Source organism: Salmo salar, chromosome 10, assembly GCF_965601325.2.
Source record: "Salmo salar chromosome 10, fSalSal1, whole genome shotgun sequence".
Lineage (NCBI taxonomy): Eukaryota > Metazoa > Chordata > Actinopteri > Salmoniformes > Salmonidae > Salmo > Salmo salar.
In genome coordinates, this window is record NC_138300.1 from 90756379 (window position 1) to 90782587 (window position 26209).

The 26209-nt window shown below is 39.8% G+C and overlaps 3 protein-coding genes across 13 annotated transcripts; 1 reads left to right on the plus strand and 2 right to left on the minus strand.

Moving 5' to 3' along the window:
* The first annotated feature begins 817 nt into the window (after positions 1-817).
* Positions 818-16740, plus strand: anpeplb (alanyl aminopeptidase, membrane like b). The gene is made up of 21 exons (XM_014124135.2): positions 818-1489; positions 1598-1636; positions 2935-3077; positions 4169-4311; positions 4632-4758; positions 5012-5166; positions 5302-5415; positions 5541-5684; positions 5825-5890; positions 6100-6165; positions 6311-6459; positions 6886-6971; positions 11880-12013; positions 12402-12457; positions 14259-14406; positions 14526-14605; positions 14693-14803; positions 15047-15214; positions 15308-15448; positions 15804-15885; positions 16101-16740. Exons 1-21 carry the CDS (start codon positions 900-902, stop codon positions 16260-16262), a joined length of 2904 nt encoding a protein of 967 aa, XP_013979610.1. The 5' UTR covers positions 818-899; the 3' UTR covers positions 16263-16740.
* A 36-nt stretch (positions 16741-16776) lies between these two features.
* Positions 16777-19690, minus strand: arpin (actin related protein 2/3 complex inhibitor). Of its 3 annotated transcripts, none has more exons than XM_045688208.1 (6): positions 19387-19690; positions 19020-19095; positions 18336-18519; positions 17889-18095; positions 17606-17769; positions 16777-17438 (listed from the first exon to the last, which is right to left on the minus strand). In XM_045688208.1, exons 1-6 carry the CDS (start codon positions 19476-19478, stop codon positions 17430-17432), a joined length of 732 nt encoding a protein of 243 aa, XP_045544164.1. In that variant the 5' UTR covers positions 19479-19690; the 3' UTR covers positions 16777-17429. The 3 variants fall into 3 exon arrangements, with proteins under 3 accessions (XP_045544164.1, XP_013979611.1, XP_013979612.1); XM_014124136.2 differs by having other exon boundaries at positions 18336-18468; positions 19387-19689; XM_014124137.1 differs by lacking the exon at positions 19387-19690 and having other exon boundaries at positions 18336-18496; positions 19020-19090.
* Positions 19691-21367: 1677 nt separating this feature from the next.
* On the minus strand, positions 21368-25563 carry fam169b (family with sequence similarity 169 member B). Of its 9 annotated transcripts, none has more exons than XM_014124126.2 (9): positions 25376-25563; positions 24954-25096; positions 24587-24689; positions 24399-24484; positions 23886-24060; positions 23293-23475; positions 22399-22524; positions 22072-22137; positions 21368-21687 (listed from the first exon to the last, which is right to left on the minus strand). In XM_014124126.2, the coding sequence occupies exons 1-8, from the start codon at positions 25410-25412 to the stop codon at positions 22088-22090; spliced, it is 903 nt and encodes a 300-aa protein (XP_013979601.1). In that variant the 5' UTR covers positions 25413-25563; the 3' UTR covers positions 21368-21687; positions 22072-22087. The 9 variants fall into 9 exon arrangements, with proteins under 9 accessions (XP_013979601.1, XP_013979599.1, XP_013979600.1 ...); XM_014124124.2 differs by having other exon boundaries at positions 21368-21714; XM_014124125.2 differs by having other exon boundaries at positions 21368-21758.
* Positions 25564-26209: the final 646 nt, after the last annotated feature.

Consider the following 26209-nt stretch of genomic DNA (forward strand, 5'->3'; position numbering starts at 1 on the left):
TCTACAGGTACTTCAATCTATAAACTGTATATACAGTAGGCCTATGCATCTATTTTTGTAGAATCTTGGTTTACCACGCAGATAGATTTCCTACAGTGTAATTATATTTGTCACAGACCCAATTTCCCAGAATGTTTTGTTTTCTTCCATTTTTTTTCTCATGAGGTAAAGAATGTGTGGTGGTGGGGGGGGTGTATTCCAAATAATAATATGCTAAAATCCCTTCCCCCATAACTCACCCTCCTCGCGCAAACACATGCTCCTAATTTTCCCTGAATACGTAGTAATCCAGTGCTGGTGGGACAGACCCACCAGAACACTCTGACGTTGTTTGGAAGACTGGTAGGGAACTCTTCAGGACTTAGAGGGCTGCAGCTCTTGCTGCTGTCCCACACAGCTGGTTCTATCATTACTTAGAACCGTGAGGATCAACATAGACACCAGAGGGCCAACATGCTTTTTTTCTTGCTCTTAAATGCCATTTTTTCTTTTGAGAGGAGCTTACGCGTTATAAAGTATCACTTTTTGTACCCAGCACTTATTGAGATGGTTGGGATGGTTGGGAGACAAAGCGGTCCCTTTTTTGAGGTTCACCTAACCCAGGATTGGTGGTATGAGAGGATAACCAATGCCAGATGTGTGGGAGAACAATCTGACTGATTTCATTTAAATGAACATCGACCTCCTTCAGTTTTACTCTTTGCTCGCAATGGCAAGTTAATGCTTAATCTATGAGCAATAAGTGGTTAGCACATGCCCATAGCCGTGTGCATGTTTATGGGAGGTCAGAGGGAGACAGAGCCAATTAAAAGCAGCTCAGTTCTGTTTCAAGTTCAGTTCTGAGTTTCAAGCTTTACCAACACAACAGGAGGCGGGAGGCTCTCCCAGAAGGACTGGACATGGCCATAGGAGTGTATATCTCAAAGGTTCTGGCCATAGCCACAGTGGTAATGACCGTCTCATCTATTGGAGGAATAATTACAATGATGATTGTGTATGAGACCGAAAGAATCAAGATAAATCCCACACCACCACCAACACCTAATGCCACTATTCTGTATCCAACTGGACCACCACCCAACCTGAGACTCCCTGGAAACCTGATTCCAGAGAGCTATGACATCGTCCTACAGCCTCACCTCTACACCGTTATACCCAACGCTACCAACCAATCTCTCATCTTCACTGGAAACTCCACTGTGTATTTTAGATGTGTGGAGAAAACCAAAGCTATCTTCCTTCACAGTAAACAGAATGTGACTGATGTAACAGTGAAAGATCTTGACAATAAAAGGACCATCAACGTTAAGAACACCATACTGTATAATAATGAAAGCAACTTCTTAGAGATTCGACTGGAAGGAGTTTTAGAGGAAGATGGGAACTACAGTCTGTTTACTGCATTTGAGGGAGAGCTCCTTAATGATCTGGCTGGTTTTTACATGAGTTCATACAAAAAAGAACCACGCACAAAGGATGACACTAAAACGTAAGTGTTTCTTTGATAACTGCTGAAAAATGAAAAATATCAATTATTTGTTGTCAAACAAATATGAAAAGAATGCTAGATTTGACTCATATGAAAACCCATTTACAGGGGGTTAGGGAATGAAACAACTCTCGATCTTGACGAAAGGTAAGACTTGTACAAATCTGATAATATATGTTTACATCTACTGCATTACATAACTGGATTGATCGCCAACCACCACCCTAAACAGTGCTCTGGTTGGATAGAGCTTTCAGTATGATAAAGGCATAGGCAATTTACAGGTAATAGTTGTCCAGCGACTCTGATTATAAGAGAAGCACACTTAACTCCTGAACCTGTAAAATGTCCAGACCTTTTGACCTACTGTGTCATTAGATCCAGACCTCTTGGCGAAGGCTGTTCTATGGTTACATCTAGGAGTCTATAGTATGAAAGATTACTCTGTTTCTGTCTCTTAAGTCCTGACGGGTTAGGTAAGGCAGTAGTAGCTTACTCTTTTAATATGCAGTGCTTCCTCAATGTATTAATGGTTCTGAAACCACTTGGTCATTACACCTTGACACACATGAATATGTGATCGTTACCATACTGTAAATCAGTGACCTGCTAGTTTACAGATCACAGTGCTTGAACAGTGTGGACACAAAGTTTCTCATGATTTGTATTTTATTGTACTCTCGTTTCTCTAAAAAACATGATTTGCTTGCAGATGGAATTCCAATTTCTTAAAAAAGAGCCCCAAGTGGCCTCTTCAGTGGATACATGTACAGGTATGGGTTTTCCCATGTCCTCTGATGAAACCATTTTGTCTCTTTATAAGAATTAGGAGCTCCAGCTGCAAGCAAATCATGTTTTTTAGGGGAACATGAGAGTACAATAGAATAAAAATCATGAGAAACGTTGTCTGCTCTCTGTTCAAGCTCAGTGGTCTGTAAACTAGCAGGTCACTGATTTACAGCATGGTAACGATCATATATTGTGTGTCAAGGTGTCATGTTTTCTAGGGAAATACATGTCCCTAGAAATGGGAATATGTTTCCTTATTTCTTGACATATCAAATCACCCAGCAGTTGTTAGTCCTGGCTCGTATTTACAGTATATGCTCCACTTAAAAGTGTTTATTGTAAAAAGACCCCCTGAGAGAATGTTGCACATTTTTCCTCTGTTCACTTCAGCAACAGCTTTGCTTCTCATTCCTTGAATAGATCAGGACAGTCATTTGACACAAATTGTTACTTCCTCATTGGCTTTACAATTACACTACTTTATCACAATAAATGTCCATCACAGTTTATACTGTAGACATTGGATGCTTGGGTACTTTAAAAACTGAAAAGCTAATCGAATCAAAATGAAATAACAAGCAACTATTTTCTGTATTGTATTGCTGTTGTTTAATTGTAATATTTATCCTGTTTTTCAACATATACTTTCCACACAGATTCATTGCTACTAGCCAAATGCAGCCAACAGATGCCAGGAAAGTATTTCCTTGTTTCGATGAGCCAGCCATGAAGGCTGAATTTAAAGTCACTATCATCCATAGGTTAAGCACGCACGCACTAGCAAATGGGAAAGTCACAGGTGAGAAGCACATTTCATTCTATTGTCATAAAAGGCCAAACGTTGTCTTACATTCATACCGTATGTAGGCTATACTGTATATTCAACAATATAGACATACACTTATGACTTCTTAATAAATTCATCATTTTATATGCATGACTTTGTAAACTATAACAAGGTTTCCATCCAACCTTTTTATGCGGGTAAAGTACTTATCAGATAGAAAATCCACGACAGGCCTGATGGAAACAGCACATTTTTCTGTATACTTTACAAATGCTGACAAAACTAAATACGTTAGACAAGATGGGATCTTTTTGTTTCGTTAAAATGTATTATGCGAGAAATAGTGGTGGAAAGCTATTATACGCAAATGTTGATATAATAACCATCATATCGAAGTAAACTTGGGAGTCACGCGATGATACCTGGTGTGGTCCTCCCACTACGACTCCACAGTTTATTACGCTACAGATGAAATAACTTATGAACTTCACAGGGTGGTGAATGTGCACAGTGATATTGATGCTCCTTTCTAATTCTGGTGACATATTGATCGACTGCCGTTTGACAAATAAAACAGTTTTGCTCTTATCCATAATAATCTCATCATGTAGACTAGCCTACCCGCCCAGCCTACCCGCTGTATCTGCGAGCTATTGGCTAGAGTGCACGTTCCAGAGTAGGCACATTTGCTATTTAACACAACAGTTTTTGTGACATAAATAACGCTATCGTTAGACTTTTTAAAATGCGTTGGAGACACACTGGACTTTAGATTTTTATTCGGCACATGAAAACGAAAGCGGAAAAGTACAGTTTGTGTCTGCTATGTCATCACTGAGTCCATTTTATCCTCAACAAGTCCATTTGGTGGAAACACCACTGGTGGGAAAATGCGCGTTTTAGAATACTGATTGATATTCCCATGAAAATGTGTCACCTACTGTAGCTATTAATTCACTAATTATGAGGCTAATGCATGCATATACTGTTCCTATTCTTTTTGCTTACATTGAGTAGACTATTTGCTGTAGATTGTGTCAAAACAAAGCTATTTTCTTTCTTACTTTCAAAGTAAACAATAAGTATTTGTTTATTACTTTTAGGTACAACCCTTGAGGATATCGATGGAGAGACCTGGGAAGTCACTCGCTTTCAAACGACTAAGAAAATGTCAACATACCTCTTAGCTTTCACAGTGTCTGATTTTGATTCCATAGTTTCTACACATGAAAGAGTTGACATTAAGGTATGTATAGTTGTTGAATCATAGCTGTAATAGTGTATTATATGATATAAACAAAATGACTTGTATTTTGTAACATAGGTATAACAAGGACCATGTGAAAAGGTTTGTATTTCAATGGCCATGTCAAAGAAAGTTGATACTGTAGTAAATTAAAAATGAATGTCAATTCCAGCTACATTTCAAGCAAACCACCATGCTATTTATATGTATTCAGTTTAGACTACACTGCTGACTTTCATGGTAGAGATGTGTTTACTCACCAAATCATATTGATATGATACTAAAACTCACTTTTTTATTCTCTGTTTGGTTTGTTAAAGACATATGCTCGACCGGAGGCCATAAAAGCTGGACATGCAAAATATGCTGCCGATATCACTGGAAATATACTGGCGTTCTATGAGAGTAAAGAAGTATTTGGCATGATTTATCCTTTGAGCAAGCTAGGTATGTGCACTATTGCACCATAACAATCTAAAATAAGCCTGGGTATATCATCACTATTCAACGATTCATTTTGATAAAATCCATCTAAACAATTTAATTCTTTACTCCATAAATTACCTGTCTAAAACATTGTAAGAAGAACACTGATAATGTTGTGAAATTCAATGAAATCATCAGCTGAAATGTATTCAAACAGCATACGGTTATGTACAACTAATGCAATATAAAATAACCTCTTTCATATCTACTTTAGATCAGATTGCTCTACCAGACTTCAGTGCAGGTGCCATGGAGAATTGGGGCTTGATAACATATCGTGAGACAGCTCTGCTATATGAGGAAGGGGTGTCTTCCACATCAAACAAAGAGTGGATTGCCACAGTTATTGCACATGAGCTTGCCCATCAGGTATGAAAACTCGTAATTACTGTATGTCAAAATGTAGTAAAAGATGTATAATGTAAAGTTAACTACAATTCATTAAAACATGATCTTGTAATGTAGTGGCATTTACTGTAACACCACTTATATAATTTTTTTCAGTGGTTTGGAAACCTGGTGACAATGAAATGGTGGAATGACCTGTGGCTGAATGAGGGATTTGCAACATATATATCCTATATGGGAGTGGATCACATTGAGCCAAAATGGAACATAGTATGTCCCCATCAACATTTAATAATTTGACTTCCCATTCTCAGTGTATTTGTTCTGCATCTATTGCATAAGATTGGAAATTGTGGTCACACTCTGAAGAGGTTTCAAATGTTTTGTTTTTTCAGAAAGATCTGTTTGTTCTAAATGACATCCAGACTGCATTTCAAGTGGATTCGTTGGCCTCATCCCATCCTCTAAGCTCTAATGAGGACGATGTTCAAACTCCTAGTGACATCACTGAGCTTTTTGATTCCATCACCTACAGCAAGGTCTGGATGCGACCGAGCCCAATGGGGGAAGAGAGACGATATCAAAAATGTTTTGTTTAACATTGTACAGTAATGTTTTATATAGTGATGCAAGGAGTTCATGTACTCTATGAATAGCAACATATCTTTCCAATCTTCAGGGGGCAGCTGTGCTGAGAATGCTTTCAGATTATCTGAAGGATAAGGTGTTTATGGATGGTCTGAAAGTAAGTCAAAATATGTCTCTGTCCATTAAAGGTGTAGAATGACTTATTGTCAGTGTGTGGAACATCTTTTTAGTATATTTGTTTTTTTGCAATTTTCCATATGGATGTATCAAAACTAATGGGAACCTTTTGTGGATCAATAATCAATTACATGTTTGTATCCAATTCTTAAGAGTGTGTGTAAATAATATTGTTTCAAATTGTTTCAGAAATACCTTCAGGCTTTCCAGTATAGTAATGCTGTACACAAGGACCTGTGGGAATGTTTACAAGAGGTAAAAGATGATACAGTAGTTTTACTAGGCCTATTAACACAAAACTCATATATGAATTGCTGTGCTTTCAAGCACGTAAAAAAGTATAGAATGCTTTAGCGGTATGAATACGTGGTCTAAAATGCTAATGACAATAACTTTCTAGGCGGTGGACAACGACAGCGGCCACATTAAAGTTGCTGAAGTCATGGAAACTTGGACAATGCAAATGGGCTACCCAGTCATCACCATCAACACCACCACTGGGGACGTTTCTCAAGAACATTTCCTCCTAATTCAACCATCTGACTACAAGTAAGGCCAAGAAACACCACAGAGAGAGAAAACAAATGGAAGAGGTTTCCTGAACCAACAATCATCTCCTCCATGTAGAATTAAATGCTTATATAGCCCCCCAGTTTATGTTGCGTAACTTGAAAAATTGTAGCTTAAATTGTAACAAAAAATTCAACATATGTCCAAACACCTGTCATAACTATTTCTAATACATGCAAAATGACACTGCCTTAACATTCAGTTATGACATGTTTATGACAATATTATGATGCTGTTCTCATGTATATTTCAAATAAGACGTTACTATATTATTATCCTTTAAATTGGATGACATAGTAATGAATTAGGCCTACATTGAAGCTTTTTATTCGCATATGTAAATATCAATGGCTGTAGGTCATAATAGTATGCCATTGATTTTGATGAATTTATCTCTTTCATTAGTTTTACATGGCATGTCCCAATCAAAGTGATGAAGGAAGGTTTAGCTCCCACAGCACTAGATACACAAGTACTGGCTGTTCCTAAAGGTAAGCAATATTACATTGAATTAACTTACGTAACTTATGTACAATTGTTTATGTATATGTATTTCTTAGTATCACCTAATGAATAACCTTTTCCCCAGGGTAATTGAGAGATCTGATCGGATGAGCTATGTTATGTACAGTAATTCTCCATTAATATAGATAGACTGAACATGGCAAATATCCTTCTGTATACCAGTCTTGTGGGTCTCGAGTCCGGTCTCGAGACCACATATTGAGTGTCTCGGTCTTGTCTTGACTCGGTCTCGAACCGTGAGGACTCGTTATTTCTTCCCGAGACCAGCAGAGTAGAAAACGCATAATTTTCAGCTCCCATTCAGTCAACGGATTAAAACGCTTCCACAGGTCAAATATCCACACTCCTTTCATGATACATTAATATCTTGTCGCCTAATGGAACATGGGGGGTGGAACATCCCAAGGATTCTGTTATAGCACGGACCGAATTTCTTTGCTCCGCTAATGCAGGTTGGCATTTGTTGGGATGACTCATGTACTGGAGGAAGCTCTGCAGGGTAGTCAATAGCTGGCACAGTCATACAATCTGATTTGAAACCTAACCACGCTTATAACATTATGCCTAACACTGATCTTAAATAAAGACCAAAAATCAAATGTTTGTTTTCATGAAGTTTTTGTATATAAAGACAATTTTTACTTTGCCACTGGCCAATCTAGTGGAAATCGCTTAGCTCTGCCTCCAGGACAACATTCATTACAATAAAAGTCACCTGCGCAGCTAGTAGGGAAGTATGGGATAACTATTAGTAAGGGCCAGTAGCGATTTTAGCATGTACAGTCATGGCCAAAAGTTTTGAGAATGACACAAATATTAATTTTCACAAAGTATGCTGATTCAGTGTCTTTAGATATTTTTGTCAGATGTTACTATGGAATACTGAAGTATGATTACAAGGATTTCATAAGTGTCAGTGGCTTTTATGGACAATTACATGAAGTTGATGCAAAGAGTCAATACTTGCAGTGTTGACCCTTCTTTTTCAAGACCTCTTCAATCCGCCCTGGCATGCTGTCAATTAAATTCTGGGCAACATCCTGACTGATGGCAGCCCATTCTTGCATAATCAATGCTTGGAGTTTGTCACAATTTGTGGGTTTTTGTTTGTCCACCCGCCTCTTCAGGATTGACCACAAGTTCTCAATGGGATTAAGGTCTGGGGAGTTTCCTGGCCATGGACCCAAAATATCAATGTTTTGTTCTCCGAGCCACTTAGTTATCACTTTTGCCTTATGGCAAGGTGCTTCATCATGCTGGAAAAGGCATTGTTCGTTACCAAACTGTTCCTGGATGGTTGGGAGAAGTTGCTCTCGGAGGATGTGTTGGTACCATTCTTTATTCATGGCTGTGTTCTTAGGCAAAATTGTGAGTGAGCCCACTCCCTTGGCTGAGAAGCAACCCCACACATGAATGTTCTCAGGATGCTTTACTGTTGGTATGACACAGGACTAATGGTCGCGCTCACCTTGTCTTCTCTGGACAAGCTTTTTTCCGGATGCCCCAAACAATCGGAAAGGGGATTCATCAGAGAAAATGACTTTACCCCAGTCCTCAGCAGTCCAATCCCTGTACCTTTTGCAGAATATCAGTCTGTCCCTGATGTTTTTCCTGGAGAGAAGTGGCTTCTTTGCTGCCCTTCTTGACACCAGGCCAACCTCCAAAAGTCTTCGTCTCACTGTACGTGCAGATGCACTCACACCTGCCCGCTGCCATTCCTGAACAAGCTCTGTACTGGTGGTGCCCCGATCCTGCAGCTGAATCAACTTTAGGAGACGGTCCTGGCGCTTGCTGGACTTTCTTGGGCGCCCTGAAGCCTTCTTCACAACAATTGAACCGCTCTCCGTGAAGTTGTTGATGATCCGATAAATGGTTGATTTAGGTGCAATTGTACTGGCAGCAATATCCTTGCCTGTGAAGCCCTTTTTGTGCAAAGCAATGATGATGGCATGTGTTTCCTTGCAGGTAACCATGGTTGACAGAGGAAGAACAATGATTCCAAGCACCACCCTCCTTTTGAAGCTTCCAGTCTGTTATTCGAACCCAATCAGCATGACAGAGTTATCTCCAGCCTTGTCCTCGTCAACACTCACACCTGTGTTAACGACAGAATCACTGACATGATGTCAGCTGGTACTTTTGTGGCACAGCTGAAATGCAGTGACAATGTTTTTGGGGGATTCAGTTCATTTGCATGGCAAAGAGGGACTTTGCAATTAATTGCAATTCATCTGATCACTCTTCATAACATTCTGGAGTATATGCAAATTGCCATCATACAAACTGAGGCAGCAGACTTTGTGAAAATGTATATTTGTCATTCTCAAAACTTTTGGCCACGACTGTACATCTTGGTGGGTCCAAAAAAAAATTAAGTGGGATGTATGCCAGAAAAGCCACAACACTAAACAATACATTAATTGCACTATAACGGTGACAAACGGTGCCCACAAACTGTTAGGGCCTACATAAAGCTGTCCCAACAGCAGTCCCAACATCTTACCACTGCTACACCTGGCTATCAGCAGAGCCTTGTCTGGCAGCGAAACAGTTCATTCAGCCTCATTTACTGCCTTTAAAAAAACATGGCTGATATGGCTGACTTGCTTAAACAAATGTGGTTTTTAATGACAATTGAGCGGTACAAACTATGGCGCAAGGGGATGAGAATCAGATAAGAGGGCAATCCATATTTTAGATTAAGACATTAATGAGCGAGCTAGGACTGATGTAGTTAATATAACTATTTGTTTAGCACTTTTGAAATGTACAGAGACAGAATTCAGAACATGAGCCGTTCTTACAGTGTTCTCCCTGTACACCAAGTCAGAACCGTTGGATAAATAAAGGGGGCATATAAGCAGACAATGAAAGCTCTTACAATATTTGATGATTGCATTTCTCTAAAACAGGTTATAGACTACATGTGCACCACCAAGTCAGAACAGTAGGTGAAATTAAGAGGGGTAAATAGACCAAATTATTAGGGTGAGGCACATGGGCTACTAACATCTTACTTCACAGCATACACTTAGTATTACTTTGTTAGTTACAGTATACATATCTCCCTGGCATATTACAGAATTTATGCAGCAGCATACAATACATTTTTGGACTCACCTTGTTGTGCTATGCTCACTTGAACAGGAAGGTGGCGTGGCAGTCCTTCATGGGCAAATTTTGTCATCAAAGTCTGGCATTATCTAGATTTATGGTGCTTTCAAAACAACTAGGAACTCTGAAAAAAAACAAGGTCAAATCATGATGACGTCATTGATCTTCAGGTCGTAGCTCTAGAAAGAGGCCAGATTTACAATTCCGAGTTGGATGACTGTTCAAAATGTATTTTCCCAGTCGGAGCTCGTTTATTCCTGAATTCCCAGTTGTCTTGAACACACTGAAGTCAAGTTTTCACAGTTCCGAGTTAACAGTTGTTTTGAGCGTGGCACAAATCATGCTTCATTGACAGCATGGCCAATGTTGAATATTTATAATTTCAAACTTGGAAAAGAGACCCAGATTTGGGACCACACAGCTACTGTCACTGATTCCTTCCAAACCACTCACTGTTGAATTTGCGATTTCCAACTTGTTGTGTAATGTTTATGTGCAATGGCTGATGAGCACCGATACGTTTTAACTATAATTTCTCTTCATTATTTATCTGCATATGACAACGATTGAAAGGATTTGCCAGTAGATTGTCAACTTGATTCATGATGATGACTGCTAGCTAAGGTTTTGAAAGTATGATTTTGACATGATCAGTCCAATCAAAGCTATTGTAGACATAATGTGATTTGACATCCTTTTATCTGTGTCCGATGATCTTGAGCCATCTTGGATGGGCACTTTTAATGTAACTCTATGGCAGCACCCAAGGGACTTGGATTTTCTAGCTATACCCTTAGACTTGGCAGTGACGTATTGTTCCAATGAGTGACAGAACACTGAGCCAATCACAGCGCAATGCTCCGTATTTTCTGCTGGCTAACATTGTTTGCAAACTGATATGTGACACAAATTAATTCCAAAATAACACGCAAAACAGGTTAACCCCCTCAAAAAATATATAGATTTTATATATAGATAGATTTTTTTGTGCTAAAAATGTGGGGCTGATTGACAGGTCGCCACTGGTAAGGGTAGAACGAGGAAGTTGTTACATATTTAGTATTTTTATCTATTATTTAGAGACCCGTTTGGGTTAGTGATTGTTTGTAGAGTGGCTCTCTATTTTCCATCTGCTTGCATTTTTTCACCATTCTGAATGTCAAAAAAATCCATATGTTCTTCTGAAATATGAACACTGAAATACTAGGAATTCTGACTCTTATTATGGAGGTGATTTGAAACAATTACAATCATGTCCTTAAATTGGACTCGCATTGATTTGGTCTCAGTCTTAACTTGGTCTCAGCCCCCTCGCCTCGTTCTTGACTCAGTCTTGGCCCCCTCGCCTTGGTCTTGATTCGGTCTCGGCCCCCTCGCCTTGGTCTTGACTCGTTCTCGACCCCCTCGCCTTGGTCTTGATTCGGTCTCGGCCCCCTCGCCTTGGTCTTGACTCGTTCTCGACCCCCTCGCCTTGGTCTTGATTCGGTCTCGGCCCCCTCGCCTTGGTCTTGACTCGTTCTCGACCCCCTCGCCTTGGTCTTGATTCGTTCTCGACCCCCTCGCCTTGGTCTTGACTCGTTCTCGACCCCCTCGTCTCGGTCTTGAATTGGTCTCCCTTTAGGTGGCCTCGAGCACAACACTGCTGTATACTGTATGATAACAGCAAACCCAACTAATTAAATGGTGCTAGTCAGTAGTTCTGTCAATAAAAACCTAATTGAGGCAAAATGTTACTTTCATGTTCTGTATTTGCTCAACAGAGCGGAAGTCAGCGTTCAAGTCTGAAGATGGCAAGTGGGTGCTTGCCAACATAAACTGTATGGGATATTTCAGAGTCAACTACGATCCAGCAAATTGGGATAGACTGCTCTCTCAGCTGGAAACGAATATTCATGTAAGTCTTCCTCATTTGTGTGGAACAGTATTGTTCATACAGTCCTAGTCAGACACAAAACAGCACATTATTGCAGGTGCTTAGAAGGCTGCACTTGTGTACAATCATGAACTGTCCTTGACAGAATAAACAATGTAGCATTTTCTAAGGAGACTAGGTGATATTTTGTTATGGTAAGAAATATTTGGAGAGAATGTTCTGGACAAGGTTTTGTAAGTACATTCTTGTGAGTACATTGAAGAATGCCGGACACCTGGCATGCATCAGCTATTTGAAACCCCTTGTCACAGACCATGGAGCATGACCCTTAATAAGTCAAATAAGATAATATGCTAGCTCCCTTGTGTAGTTTGCTTTAATAATTAGAATTCATTTGATTTATTCACAGGAAATTCCACTCATCAACCGGGGACAGCTTATTGATGATGCGTTCAACCTGGCAAGGTAGTCTCATCTAAGACTGATAAATTCATGGTTTTCCTGGTACACATGTCTTACACATTACAGGGATTGCATTTTCCTGGTTTGAAATCTTATGGAAATCATGCTTTCATGATGCAATTAATATCCTCTTTGGACTGCTAAGGTCTTCTTACAGTTGAAGTCAGAAGTTTACATACACCTTTGCCAAATACATTTAAACTCAGTTTTTCACAATTCCTGACATTTAATCCTAGTAAAAATTCCCTGTCTTAGGTCAGTTAGGATCACCACTTTATTTTAAGAATGTGAAGTGTCAGAATAATAGTAGAGAGAATGATTTATTTCAGCTTTTATTTCTTTCATCACATTCCCAGTGGGTCAGAAGTTTACATGCACTCAATTAGTATTTGGTAGCATTGCCTTTAAATTGTTTAACTTGGGTCAAACGTTTCGGGTAGCCGTCCACAAGCTTTCCACAATAAGTTGGGTGAATTTTGGCCCATTCCTCCTGACAGAGCTGGTGTAACTGAGTCAGGTTTGTAGGCCTCCTTGCTCGCACACACTTTTTCAGTTCTGCCCACACATTTTCTATGGGATTGAGGTCAGGGCTTTGTGATGGCCACTCCAATACCTTGACTTTGTTGTCCTTAAGCCCTTTTGCCACAACTTTGGAAGTATGCTTGGGGTCATTGTCCATTTGGAAGACCCATTTGCAACCAAGCTTAACTTCCTGACTGATGTCTTGAGATGTTGCTACAATATATCCACATAATTTTCCTCCCTCATGATGCCATCTATTTTGTGAAGTGCACCAGTCCTTCCTGCAGCAAAGCACCCCCACAACATGATGCTGCCACCCCTGTGATTCACGGTTGGGATGGTGTTCTTCGGCTTGCAAGCCTCCCCCTCTTTCCTCCAAACATAATGATGGTCATTATGGCCAAACAGTTGTACTTTTGTTTCATCAGACCAGAGGACATGTCTCCAAAAAGTACGATCTTTGTCCTCATGTGCAGTTGCAAACCGTAGTCTGGCTTTTTTATGGCGGTTTTTGAGCAGTGGCTTCTTCCTTGCTGAGCGGCCTTTCAGGTTATGTCGATATAGGACTAGTTTTACTGTGGATATAGATACGTTTGTACCTGTTTCCTCCAACATCTTCACAAGGTCCTTTGCTGTTCTGGGATTGATTTGCACTTTTCGCACCAAAGTACGTTCATCTCTAGGAGACAGAATGCGTCTCCTTCCTGAGCGGTATGACGGCTGCGTGGTCCCATGGTGTTTATACTTGCGTACAATTTTTTTGTACAGATGAACGTGGTACCTTCAGGCGTTTGGAAATTGCTCCCAAGGATGAACCAGACTTGTGGAGGTCTACAATTTTTTGGGCTGAGTTCTTTTGATTTCCCCATAATGTCACGCAAAGAGGCACTGAGTTTGAAGGTAGGCCTTGAAATACATCCACAGGTACACCTCCAATTGACTCAAATGATGTCAATTAGCCTGTCAGAAGCTTCTAAAGCCATGACATCATTTTCTGGAATTTCCAAGCTGTTTAAATGCGCAGTCAATTTAGTGTATGTAAACTTCTGACCCACTGGAATTGTGATACAGTGAATTATAAGTGAAATAATCTGTCTGTAAACAATTGTTGAAAAATTACTTGCGTCATGCACAAAGTAGATGTCCTAACCGACTTGCCAAAACTATAGTTTGTTAACAAGAAATTTGTGGAGTGGTTGAAAAACGAGTTTTAATGACTCCAACCTAAGTGTATGTAATCTTCCGACTTCAACTGTATATGATGTATTAAATGTTTATCTAGGGCCAAACATATTAATGTGACACTGGCTCTGAGGACTACCAAGTACCTCCGGAATGACACAGAGTACATACCATGGGAATCAGCCCTGAGAAACCTGGACTATTTCATTCTCATGTTTGATCGCTCCGAGGTCTATGGCCCAATGCAGGTCAGTACTCAAATACAGATACTGTACATTAAAGCACCCTGTTATCATAGGAAACTGTATTACTACACAGTTGAGTGACAAATAAGAGTGTAATAGTATTTTTCCCATGCTTTTCCCAGGCATACATGCGAAAGCAAGTTGGTGGCCTATATCAACATTTTGAAAATGTCACTACAGTCCCCGAGGATCATTCTGAACAGTGAGATTTTTTCTTCTCCCATAATCATCTGATATTGCATTCCCATGAACATTTCCTCTCTGTAAGTATGATCTTATTTGTTCCCAGGTACAACCAGATTAATGCCATCTCAGTCGCATGCAGCAATGACATTGAAGACTGCCAAAAAATGACAAAAAAGCTATTTGACAACTGGATGACAAACAAAACTAGCAATCCGTAAGGAATTGAGTTTCATCAAACCAACATAGCCAGATGCACTTAGCACTGTATTCCACAGTTGAATGGGGTAGTCATATCATTCATCAAACATAACACATTTATAACCTGTAATATGCATGATATTGATTCAATAACATAATACCAGAATGTTATATGCTATTTTTGAAATATTGAGTGTATTGATCCTTTTAACTTTAATGAACAGATACTGTTTCTCTATGATTATCCCCTCTGTCACAGCATACAACCCAACCTGAAGGCCACCATCTACTGCCAAGCTATAGCTGCTGGGGGAGAGAAGGAATGGGAATTCGCTTGGGGCATGTTCCAGAATGCCACCACAGCATCGGAGAAAGACAAATTAAGATTTGCCCTCTCATGCACCAGGAAGATCTGGCTCCTGAACAGGTTAGATTGTTTCCCTCTGTACCACCCTCTTCTGGGACATTAACTTTAGTTACTGTGCAACCATTTAACAGACATTTCCTTCTTATCTTGCAGATACCTTGAGTACACTTTGAACCCTGACTTGATAAGAAAAATGGATGCCGTTTCTACCATCAACTACATAGCCAGGAATGTGGCAGGGCAAGCAATAGCCTGGAATTTTGTACGCGCCAACTGGAAATACATCAGCTTGGAGTATGTTTGTTTCTGTTGTTAAGTACTGTACATAGGGTTAATGTTACGACAAACAAGCCAGAGAACCAAGTTCCTTTCCAACTGAAAAAGTGGACTCATGATCTACTAGCTTATGTTTTTTTTATGGTGTCTCATAAAAATCACCTAAATAAACCTCAAGCAATATACCAATAAGGAAGGCGTACACCGATCAACCATGTCTGGTACTAAGATCTCCTTGGGCAATCAGAGGAAATCACCTCTGCTCTAATTTATCTTCCATTTGTTTGGAGTTGCCAGGGAGTCATCTAAATTGGCTTCTATCAAACTGCTTGCTGAGCAAACATGCTCATCTCACCTCTGCCCTCTTCCTCAGGTACGGAGGAGGGATCATGTCATTTGGCCGCCTGATTGAGGGAGTGACGCAGAGATTTTCCACGGACTTTGAGCTCCAAGAGGTGAGCTTCTCCCTATTGGTAACAGGCAGGCCTAAAACAATATCTGAGTCACAAACCTCTCCTCTGCCTCAATGACTAAATAGAATGTAGTGATTAAGTTGTAATGTCTGGGGATGAGAGACTAGGTTCAACTGGTGGGATTTGAATTTTGAGTCATAGCACTAATTACTGGTTTCCGCCCTAATTCTAACTTTTTCCTGATTGTTATTGTGCAGCTGAGGCAGTTCCAGAGCAACTATAATGAAGAGGAATTGGGTTCTGCGAGCAGGGCCCTAGAGCAAGCCATTGAGAGAACCCAGGCCAACATTAAATGGGTGAAGGAAAACAAGCAGACTGTTCTGGAGTGGTTTAGAAAAGAATCAAGTGAGAGCAGCTGAACTGAGCTGATGGGATGAAAAACAGATTTTATTTCATTCTAATTACATGCGAAAACAGGTTCCATATAATCAACATGCAATATTATTCTAAAATAAATATGTATATTTCAATGTTTGAAAGGAATTACGTCACTTTTAATTCAACGGGAAATTCTGTTTTATTTCAACAAGTAACAAATCCACCATTTATATTTGAGACTTGCCAATATTGTTTACACTGACAAAGTCAAATCCAAAGAAAGTACTTTCTCAGGTTCATTGATAACTACAATTATTCTGTTAAGACTATCAAACAACACGCAACTATAGCAATAATATGTCTTTATGTATTTGTAAAAGTATTATGTACCAGAGTATTGCATCTTGCCATTTTCCTTTTTTGTAATTTTCCTTTTTTTTTTTAAATCAATGTAAATGTTTGGGCTATCATGTCAGGAGGCGTGAGGAATATTCAACAATAAATATATACATAATTGTTTCTAAGTGTATTATTTGTTAGTAAAGGACTCAGAAAAACTGAGAGACATTTAGTTTATTTGTTACATGTACACAAGTAATGTATTCATTCATGTTGGCAACCCAAACAGTTTCAATTTTTTGGGGGAGAATGCATGATTTAAAATCACCTACTGTAGCCTACATCTATTTGGCAACTTCATACATTTGCACACACTGATATTCTGATTAGCAGACAATGGCTACTCTACTAGTAAAAGTTATAACTCTGCCCTTGCATGACCACTCTTACCCAATTGATTGTTTACATTTTGGATGACACACATCATTAGAACAACCCCATCAGATAAATTGCCATTTGTTTTATTACAAGGTTAATATGTGCAGTACATATCATTTGTACCCTCCTACAAACAAGGATACATTTTCAATAGAGAGATAGTAGAGAAGTAAAGCATTTATGACGTTTACCAAAGACAGGTTCAAAGCAATACATGTACACCCCTATACCGAAGATACACTGCAATAGCCAGATTTGTCAATTTCTTGTAGAGAACTCTATATTACAAAAGGAGTGCTGAATAAAAAATGAAACAACCCTCTTCCTCTTTTGTGTGCATATGCGGCACAAGCATTGTTGGAGGGTGGAACCGTGGCGTACAAACCAACACAGTAATAAGGAGGTTTTACTGTGCAATTCCATTCATCTCCTCAATCATCCTAAAATAGAAACACAGTGATAGGGGTTTCAAAATTGAAATGGGGTGTCATAAAAAATATACAGTACAGAGAAAATGCTATAATGTATGTAGATCATTTTCTACAAGTTCTTAAAAAACTAGCAAGGGGAAGAAAATCATGCCTCAGGAATCTCCCACTCCTCTTACCCATTCCTCCTCATCTGCTCCCTCCCCATGGCCTTCAGACTTCGTTGCACTGCTGGCATCGGATTTATTGGACATTATTTTGTCTGTCCAAGATGCTCCTGCTTCTTTGTCTCCGGCAAAATTGCATTTGGTCACTGTGCCTCCATCGACTTTGGCCAAGGAAACTGAAAGAGCAGACCAAAACTAAGTACATAATGCTGATCCTGTCTAGAGCAACAATCAAACTGGGAGTGGAACTTCGGTTTAGGCTAATTTTCAAGGGATTGCTGAACATCAAACTTACAGATAAATGGGCCATCGCCTTTGGTTTTCAGTCGAATGTCCTGGCCTGTTTCTAGTTCAGTCTTGCTCATCTCTCCCTCTGGGTACCAGAAAGCATAGGTCCCACTTAGACAGTGTTTCCCTGTCACTTTCACCAGATCCTCCTTGGTCACTAGGTTTTCCAGCTGGACCTCAGTGAGGCAATCAGTCTCTCCTTTAGCCTCCACCTCTGCATGGTAGAAACAAACAAACACACCAGTTCAGATAGCACCACTAGAGTTGTTTTTACAAAGAATATAGTACGGTGGTAAATTAAAGTTTTTACATCATTTTGAGAGTCCTTGAACAAGCATTGATGAGTAAATGTAAGGTGTTACCAATAAGGTATCTTCTAACTAAATCATCTGTGAATCATCTGACAGACTGTAGGCCTATTCACAATATGGAAGAAGTGGATAACAATACTCACTGAATGATGACATGAGATAACCTGTGTTGACCTTTTTGGTATCACTGAAGTTTGGTTCAATTTCCATTCCTTTAGCATCAAATTTCCTTCGGTGGATTCGACTAGGTTTGATGTATAGGACATAGAAACGGTCCTGCCAATACAGCACAACATGTGGCAATCTGTATAGGACATAGAAACGGTCCTGCCAATACAGCACAACATGTGGCAATCTGTATAGGACATAGAAACGGTCCTGCCAATACAGCACAACATGTGGTAATCTGTATAGGACATAGAAACGGTCCTGCCAATACAGCACAACATGTGGTAATCTGTATAGGACATAGAAACGGTCCTGCCAATACAGCACAACATGTGGTAATCTGTATAGGACATAGAAACGGTCCTGCCAATACAGCACAACATGTGGTAATCTGTATAGGACATAGAAACGGTCCTGCCAATACAGCACAACATGTGGTAATCTAGATTGTTTAAATTAGGAGTCCTAGAAAACCAAGTAGGGCTAGTTCCTCATGTGGTCATCACTTTCATTTTAGTACAATTAGCCAGCAGTTGAACAACTTTAGGCAGAGAAGAACAATGATATAATATAAATAAAATATAAATAAAATAGCCTAATAACAATCAAATAGCCTAATCATTTTTGATTGAAGAGGTTATTCCATGATGTCAGTTTACCTTCTGATTGTTGACGTCAGTGATAACATGGCGTGAGACATCAACCAACTTTCCCTCTAATATGACACCTAGACCACTGTGGGAGAAAAGGATTGTAGGCTCCAGTAAACCATTTTTCAGGACTGTAGTTTAGCCTATATGCACGAGTTCTTCTTTCTCTCTCTCTCTCTCTCGCTCTCTCTCTCTCTCTCTCACACACACACACACACACACACACAGAGAGCCATCTACTGCATTTAATAGAACATTAGGCATATTTAAGTATTATATTGTATCTCTATGCAGTATTATAGTTTATCTTTATGCAGAATTACACACATTCTCCGCAGGCAGCGTAATAGCTTTAGTCTGCATCACGGCATCATACCTCTGATATGAGGAGGGTGCCCACGCGTGCTCAATCTTTTCATTATGAACAGGTTTATTCTGCAAGGACGTATTGTTATAAATTCGGCTCATTTTTTACTCTAGAGAAAGCAACAATCACACTGTTTTGATACTCGAAAACCCGAAGCAAAACTATCCCGTGACTTCCTGATTCTACGTCAAATGGGGGAAAAGTTTTGTTGTGCTCGTTTTGAAAGTCGGTGTGTCCCGAAATTATGTAAACGGCATAGCACTGGAATTGACGGCCAACAGCACTGAGTAAAACAGGTGAGTAAATCATCAATCAGATCAGAAAAAACAGGAGTATAAATGTTTGATAGTGAAATTAAATTATACTGTTTGGTATTGGACCATTGGCTCTGATTCCAATAGGCTGACCCATAACGGTCTATGATGATGTGAATGGGCAGGAGAGGAGGCTGGTGGGAGGAGCTATAGGAGGAAGGGCTTATTGTAATGGCTGGATTGGAATTAATGGAATGGAGTCAAACATGTGGTTTCCATATGTATCATGTGTTTGATACCATTCCATTTATTCCATTCCAGCCATCACAATGAATCCATCCTCCCATAGCTCCTCCCACCAGCCTCCTCTGATGGGCAGCAGCCTACTACCTCTCCTAGGTCCAGGACTCTCCACCACTAATGTTTTCTTACGCAGTAGGCCTGGAGTTCTGCTAAGCATTCTGCATGTGCCCCCTGTGTATTTTTCTTTATTTCTCATGTATCCTATTTTTGAAAATGTGTACCTGTGTGTGTATTCATGTTGCCCTGCCAAACCACATACGTTTAAAGTAACTGCCCAGTGTTTACAGATTTCTAAGAAATATGACTTATAAATACAATATGAGTGAAATAGTTTTCCTTCCAAAAACATAGTTATTAAGTATTGTAGCGACCCGCACAGACAGCTGTGTGTTATGTGTTAGGCTATTAGTGGGTTGTGTTGTACTTACCAGTGTTCACGGGGTCCGACATGCCAATCAACCTGCTATCTGCCAATCTGCCAATGCCTGGAACGTTCTGATGCCGGGCATCCTGGTGGTTAGCGGAGTGGCGGGGGGGGGGGGGGGGGGGGATGGAGCATTGGAAGTTAAGACCAGGTTTAGCCATTGTTCTATCTCTTACGTCTGGCCTTCACAAGAGAAGGTCACAGTTGGTTTGTGGGGTATCTTTCATTTATTTGGCGTGGGCTACGGCCAAACAGTAGCCTGTGTAAAGATGGGTTAATAAACCGTCAATTCGTAAACTCAATCCTCTGTCTGGACAATTGTTCTTTTATGATCTAGTCAGGTCATTACAGTATGTTAAAAAACAGATTTTCTGAGTTGGAATGGTGTGGGTGTACCCCAACAACAGAATGGTGTGGGTGTACCCCAACAACAGAATGGTGTGGGTGTACCCCAACAACAGAATGGTGTGGGTGTACCCCAACAACAGAATGGTGTGGGTGTACCCCAACAACAGAATGGGGTGGGTGTACCCCAACAACAGAATGGTGTGGGTGTACCCCAACAACAGAATGGCGTGGGTGTACCCCAACAACAGAATGGGGTGGGTGTACCCCAACAACAGAATGGGGTGGGGGCGTATACCAGTCATTAAAAATATGAACGCAAGTAGTCCGCTGATTGGCTAGCTCATTCTCCTCTAGGCCGCTGATTTGCCAGCTCATCCTCCCTCCTCAAGGAGATGACATAATTTTCTATGAGGAAATGGAAAGCATTTTTTAAATGGTCTGTTTGAGATCCAAGTTTGAGGTGGGGGTTTTAAAGTGTTTTTTCTCCAATTTATGCTTTGGCCACCAATACGAGTATAGGACGAGTCAACAACATTATTTTGGATAGTAGTTAACAGAATATGAACTTTTACAAGTGAGATTTTCACTGGGCAGTTACTTTAACATCCAATGGAAGGAGAGAATGATTACAAAGCAGTAAACACATTGCAACAGACACCCATGTAACCACAGTGATGATGTTATCACTTTATTAAGCAGAATATGAAACTGATATGTATTATTTGCAGTTCAGGTTCCAAAATTTTAAACGATTTGAACATCCACTATTTCTAGCCTTAGTCAGCACCTTATAGTTGCTCAAATTAACAGCTGACACAAATGCCCTTCTACGTCCTGCTACAAATGACATAAAAAAACATGACTTGAAGTCTTCTGAGGACCATGATCCATCTGTGGTCTGAGGTTTAATATCATGTCCCAGCCTGTTTGGAATTAGCCCTCCCTTCAGCCTCATCTGCTGGTAGCTTCTCTCTTTTACTTCTGTGGTGATCACAAGATGCTGCGTCACTGGCGGCAGACAAACCATCAGAAAACCAATAATCAAGAGACATCTTGAGGGAAGGGTTAGGCAAGAGGCAGATAGTACAGTTATAAATACACATTCCTCAGACAATGTGAGTAGGCTAAATCAGATTTAATATATTTGATTACACATTGATTTCCCTAACCCATGGATACGTTCGCTTATTTTACTCCTACATATTATAAATTGTCTTAGTTACAATATCCAGTGGTTACTAAATTTGTTGTGATGGACTCTAAAAGTCACTTGAGGTTGAGACCAAAGCTAAAACAAGGTCATAAACAGTCCCTCCTAACTACTACTCCGTAACCATAATGAAATAGAAAATAAAATGACCTCACCTGATGATATGATTATTTATAGTTTCTCCTTGTTCAATGTTGTTGGACATTGCTCCTCACTTGAGCCTACAAAGACAATCCCACTTTACAAAGATGTACTTCACATTTAAAATGTATGAAAATAGCATTCAAATAAAGTAGCTCTAAAATCCTGACATCATATAATCAAACATGAACCCTATTTACAAGTGAAAGGCTTTCAAAATGTGCTTTCTTGTCTTACAATTCACAGACCATGTTATGATGTTTACAGTGATATGTCTGTCTCTCATTATCACACAACCTTTGCATTGGTACACCCTGATCCAAACCTAGGGAGGGCCTCACTGTTTGTGCTTCGGTTGAGCTGTATGTTGAGCCATATGTTCCGTCTCTGGCCCCAGCCTCCAGGAGCTTCCACCTCATAGAGCCGGTCCCTTTGGTCCTGGTGCATCAGCAGATACTTGCTGCACACTGGAGAGGGAGTTGGAGACATACCATGTACATTTCAGTAAATGACTGGAGGGGAAGTTGGAGATCTACAATGGACAGTTCACTGGAATTGAGATTTGACTTAGAATACAGTATCACTGTGGGTTAAATGGGGCAACTTTGACGTTGTCCTGAATTGCCCATAAGACATCATTACTTTAGTAACATTCCTTTGTTTCGTTGTAAATTGTGCTCATAAACATGACATTATAATGTTTAAAAGGTACATTTCTTGACAATTCCTGCAGCAAATTTCTCATTTTAAAAACCTCATTACCTTATTAATGTTTTGGAGTCCAGACATACAGTATAGTATGGGTATCGCGGTTACATTTTATCTGAAAGTGTTGCCCAATTATTTTTTAAGAGGACAAGGTGGCTAGCATTATTTAAAATGTAGTGTCATCTAAAAGTGTGGATCTGTCTAAAGATTAGGCTACATACATTATGACTCAGTAAATCATATCCTGGAAGATAAAGTACAGCTAGTGTGAAACCCTACCCTACCCCACCCCACCCTCTCCTGGCTCATAGATCTCTGACTAGGTAAACAGTCCTTCATAACACACCATAAATTGTTGTGCGTCCAACCAAGTGATAGCGTGTGCCATCTCCAAATTGACTGGAAGCACCTCATATTATCTGACTTTGTCCTTATATAAATTCAGCAATCTTTACATGGATGACTACAACAGGTACAACCAGCATTGACGTAATTAACCTTTGAATTTCTAATACTGACTGACCCACCTTTAATCATGCTTGGGGATATGGGACAGCTGATTCCTATCACTTCCTCGTTGGGGAGGGATTTACAGAAGTCTGCCAGGATCTGCAGTGCCAGACCACTCCTCCTCCACTGAGTCCTCACAAACACAGTGTCAAGGACAGAAAGCTGATAGCTTCGATGAGTGAATCCATCACACAGACTTCCTGAAAGAGCCAATTATACATTATGTTGCTTTGACCAAATGATCAAAAACATATGCAACCCCCAAAAGAAAATAAATTCCTCCCTGCACTGTTTAGCTTTTATAAATGATTGACTTGAAAACAGGAATGGGTTGATTGAATGTGACACTTTCCTTTAATTCTGACTCACCCAAATTCAACATGTACACATACAAATACAGAGCCTATTGTGTAAACCGAGAGCATGCATTTTTTTATATTTTGGAGGGTTGATTTTCTGCCTGTGCAGCCTTACTATTTTGTTGCAATGCACAGTGTTGACCTAGCAACCCTCCCTGTTCTAAATATAAATTGAGTGCAGATGAGAATCTTTTTGTAAGACAATATTTTTGTCAACTGGCAGAAAATGAGAAACTAACACAATGCCTTACCTTTCTTTTTAATGGTGTAGAATCCAACTGCCTCTCCATTATGCCATAGAATTTTGCCAAATTCCCTCATTGGGTGAGGTGAGAAGTACATCTCTTCCCCTGAAGGCTTCTCCAAAACTCCAGAAATGATTTGACTAAGCAGGAAAAGTATCACTCTCTCCATAACAGACTGCACCTGTGAATTACCTACACATCTAAGCCTTATCCTAAATACATTGACAAAAGCCACATTCACTGGTTTAAAACCTAATTGGATGTATTTGTGGGACTAGTATTTAAATCAAATTATATCAAAAGGTATGGAGGGGTCTTTGCATGTTATTACATGTAATAATACACCCTTTAGATGTAATAACCATGTAAAAACATTTAATTTAGTGCATATTTCATTTATGTGTGCCTACTCCATCTCAAAATGAAGGTAATGGGAAGTCATGGTATAGGCTTACATTTAGAGGGATGCCCTTTACTCTCTTACCATGGAGGACACAAGTGCAAATGTAAAGAACGTACCATCACAAGACCAGATCTGGATTTGATGGATGTCTTCAAAACATCATTTAAAGACCACCACTTTCCATGCAGGTTCAGGGCCACCACTGTGAAAACATAACATTCTATGTAACATTATACTGTAGCCTATATAACATCAACCAAACACAGCGGATCTGAAAGGCAACCTTTCTCTGTAGGGAATCAACCTTGAGTTCCATCTGCAGGCATGTGCAGAGTCAGCAGAGTGCAAGGTGGATCATCATCACCGAACAGCTGGAGTCTGCCCACGTTATCATGTGTCACCTCCACCTGATGAAGGGGTTCAATTTGGCAGGTGATAGATCTGTCACCAACATTGTATGTTTTTGTAAGACCCTTACAAAAAAAGATTGCAGTTTTAAAACTGCAGTCCACTGTTATTTTGGATGCAGTATTTCCAGTGTACTGCAGTTATACTGCACTCTGACTGTAATCTTTTTTTTTAAGGTGGGAGATGCTCATCTGTAGCCTACAGAAGCATGATGTTTTATTTGGAGTGAGTGTAACCAGAAACTCATCATTAAAAAAACATACCTTTGAGCCATTTGAGGGTATAAACCAATGCTCCCCTTCATAGGTGTTTGACGCCAGGGAGGTCAATATGTTTTCAGAGGTTGAACTCAGTGCCCTGTAATCTAGATCTGGGAGGTCAATGGGATATATTTCCTTGATTTCCCCTTGGGCAAAAGTAAAACATAACATTAAACTCCGCATGTGATCTTTTCTCCGTGTTGACTTTAATTCTAGCAAGGTCTAAACGTAACTTGAAACATTGTCTAGCGTCTATGACTGCTCGCAAATGAACTCTGAACTTTACAAGACGCTTGGAATACGACTGTGTAACGTGTTTGACTGTCAGCAACATCTTAAGAGTATAAAAAAAAGGAAAAATAAATCGTCTACTGAACATTCTAGCCATTTGTGTCACATAATGGGCTTCCGTTACTCTCTTTTACCTGTCTTTTGTGTTTGCGAGGTCCGACTGGATTCCATCTTGAAAAATTCTGTCAACTGGACGACGACGAATGTTATGCAACACTACCACCTTGTGGCGACAGGGAAAACTTACATCAAAACATTGTTTTTTTAGAGGCACTTCAAGCGAGTCATAGGTAGCTGCATTGCTGGAGTGACTTGAGAGAAGTGTGAGAGAAGTGTGGGGTTGGAGAGCAATGGGTTTAAGAAATGGGAGGATCAAGAGCAATTCCAATTGGCAAGCCGGAAGGAGGGGAGAAGATGGCGGAAGTGGATGCTGAGTTCGAATCAAGCATCACGTTGAACAGAGTTGGTGAAGACGAATGTCCTGAATGGACAACAGTAGTATCGAAAACTGGAACAAAAAGGAAATTGTCTAAAATTGGAGTGGAGGATACGTTTATGAATGATAATGAATCACTTCTTGTTGGGATGCGTTTGTTGAGTAAGGATGCATATGTGGGAGATCCGTTTGAGGTGTTGAAAATTGTGAAGTATTGCGCAGAGTGACCAGGAGTCTGTCACAGAGTGACCAGGAGTGGTCTTATTTGATTACAGTTTTTTGCGATTGCTTACATACTTGTTGCGGATTTTGGCTCATTGTGTCAAAACTTGGAGATAAACATCTCACTTCTATGTCAAAATGAAAATCTGCAGTCAAAACCTAACAATCCTTTTTCAAAATGGCATTTTTTACACAAAATGATACACACATGCACCATTTGAATTACTCTTTCAAAGCAGCAACACACTGATGTACTTTATACAAAACACTGCTGTCTTTAGTACTTTGTATACCTTTTTAATTTTCTCAT

Excerpts from the sequence above, each read along its gene's own strand:
- anpeplb (XM_014124135.2), top strand. The coding sequence starts at position 900 with ATGGCCATAGGAGTGTATATCTCAAAGGTTCTGGCCATAGCCACAGTG. Across the intron at positions 14,407-14,525 it reads AGGTCTATGGCCCAATGCAG|GCATACATGCGAAAGCAAGT; the intron begins GTCAGTACTCAA and ends TGCTTTTCCCAG. Across the intron at positions 14,804-15,046 it reads ACAAACAAAACTAGCAATCC|CATACAACCCAACCTGAAGG; the intron begins GTAAGGAATTGA and ends CCTCTGTCACAG.
- arpin (XM_045688208.1), bottom strand. The coding sequence starts at position 19,478 with ATGAGCCGAATTTATAACAATACGTCCTTGCAGAATAAACCTGTTCAT. Across the intron at positions 18,520-19,019 it reads CTGACGTCAACAATCAGAAG|GACCGTTTCTATGTCCTATA; the intron begins GTAAACTGACAT and ends CTGTATTGGCAG. Across the intron at positions 18,096-18,335 it reads TTATCTCATGTCATCATTCA|AGGTGGAGGCTAAAGGAGAG; the intron begins GTGAGTATTGTT and ends TCTACCATGCAG.
- fam169b (XM_014124123.2), bottom strand. The coding sequence starts at position 25,412 with ATGGAATCCAGTCGGACCTCGCAAACACAAAAGACAG. Across the intron at positions 25,097-25,375 it reads CTCGCAAACACAAAAGACAG|GGGAAATCAAGGAAATATAT; the intron begins GTAAAAGAGAGT and ends CTTTTGCCCAAG. Across the intron at positions 24,690-24,953 it reads TACCCTCAAATGGCTCAAAG|GTGGAGGTGACACATGATAA; the intron begins GTATGTTTTTTT and ends CCCCTTCATCAG.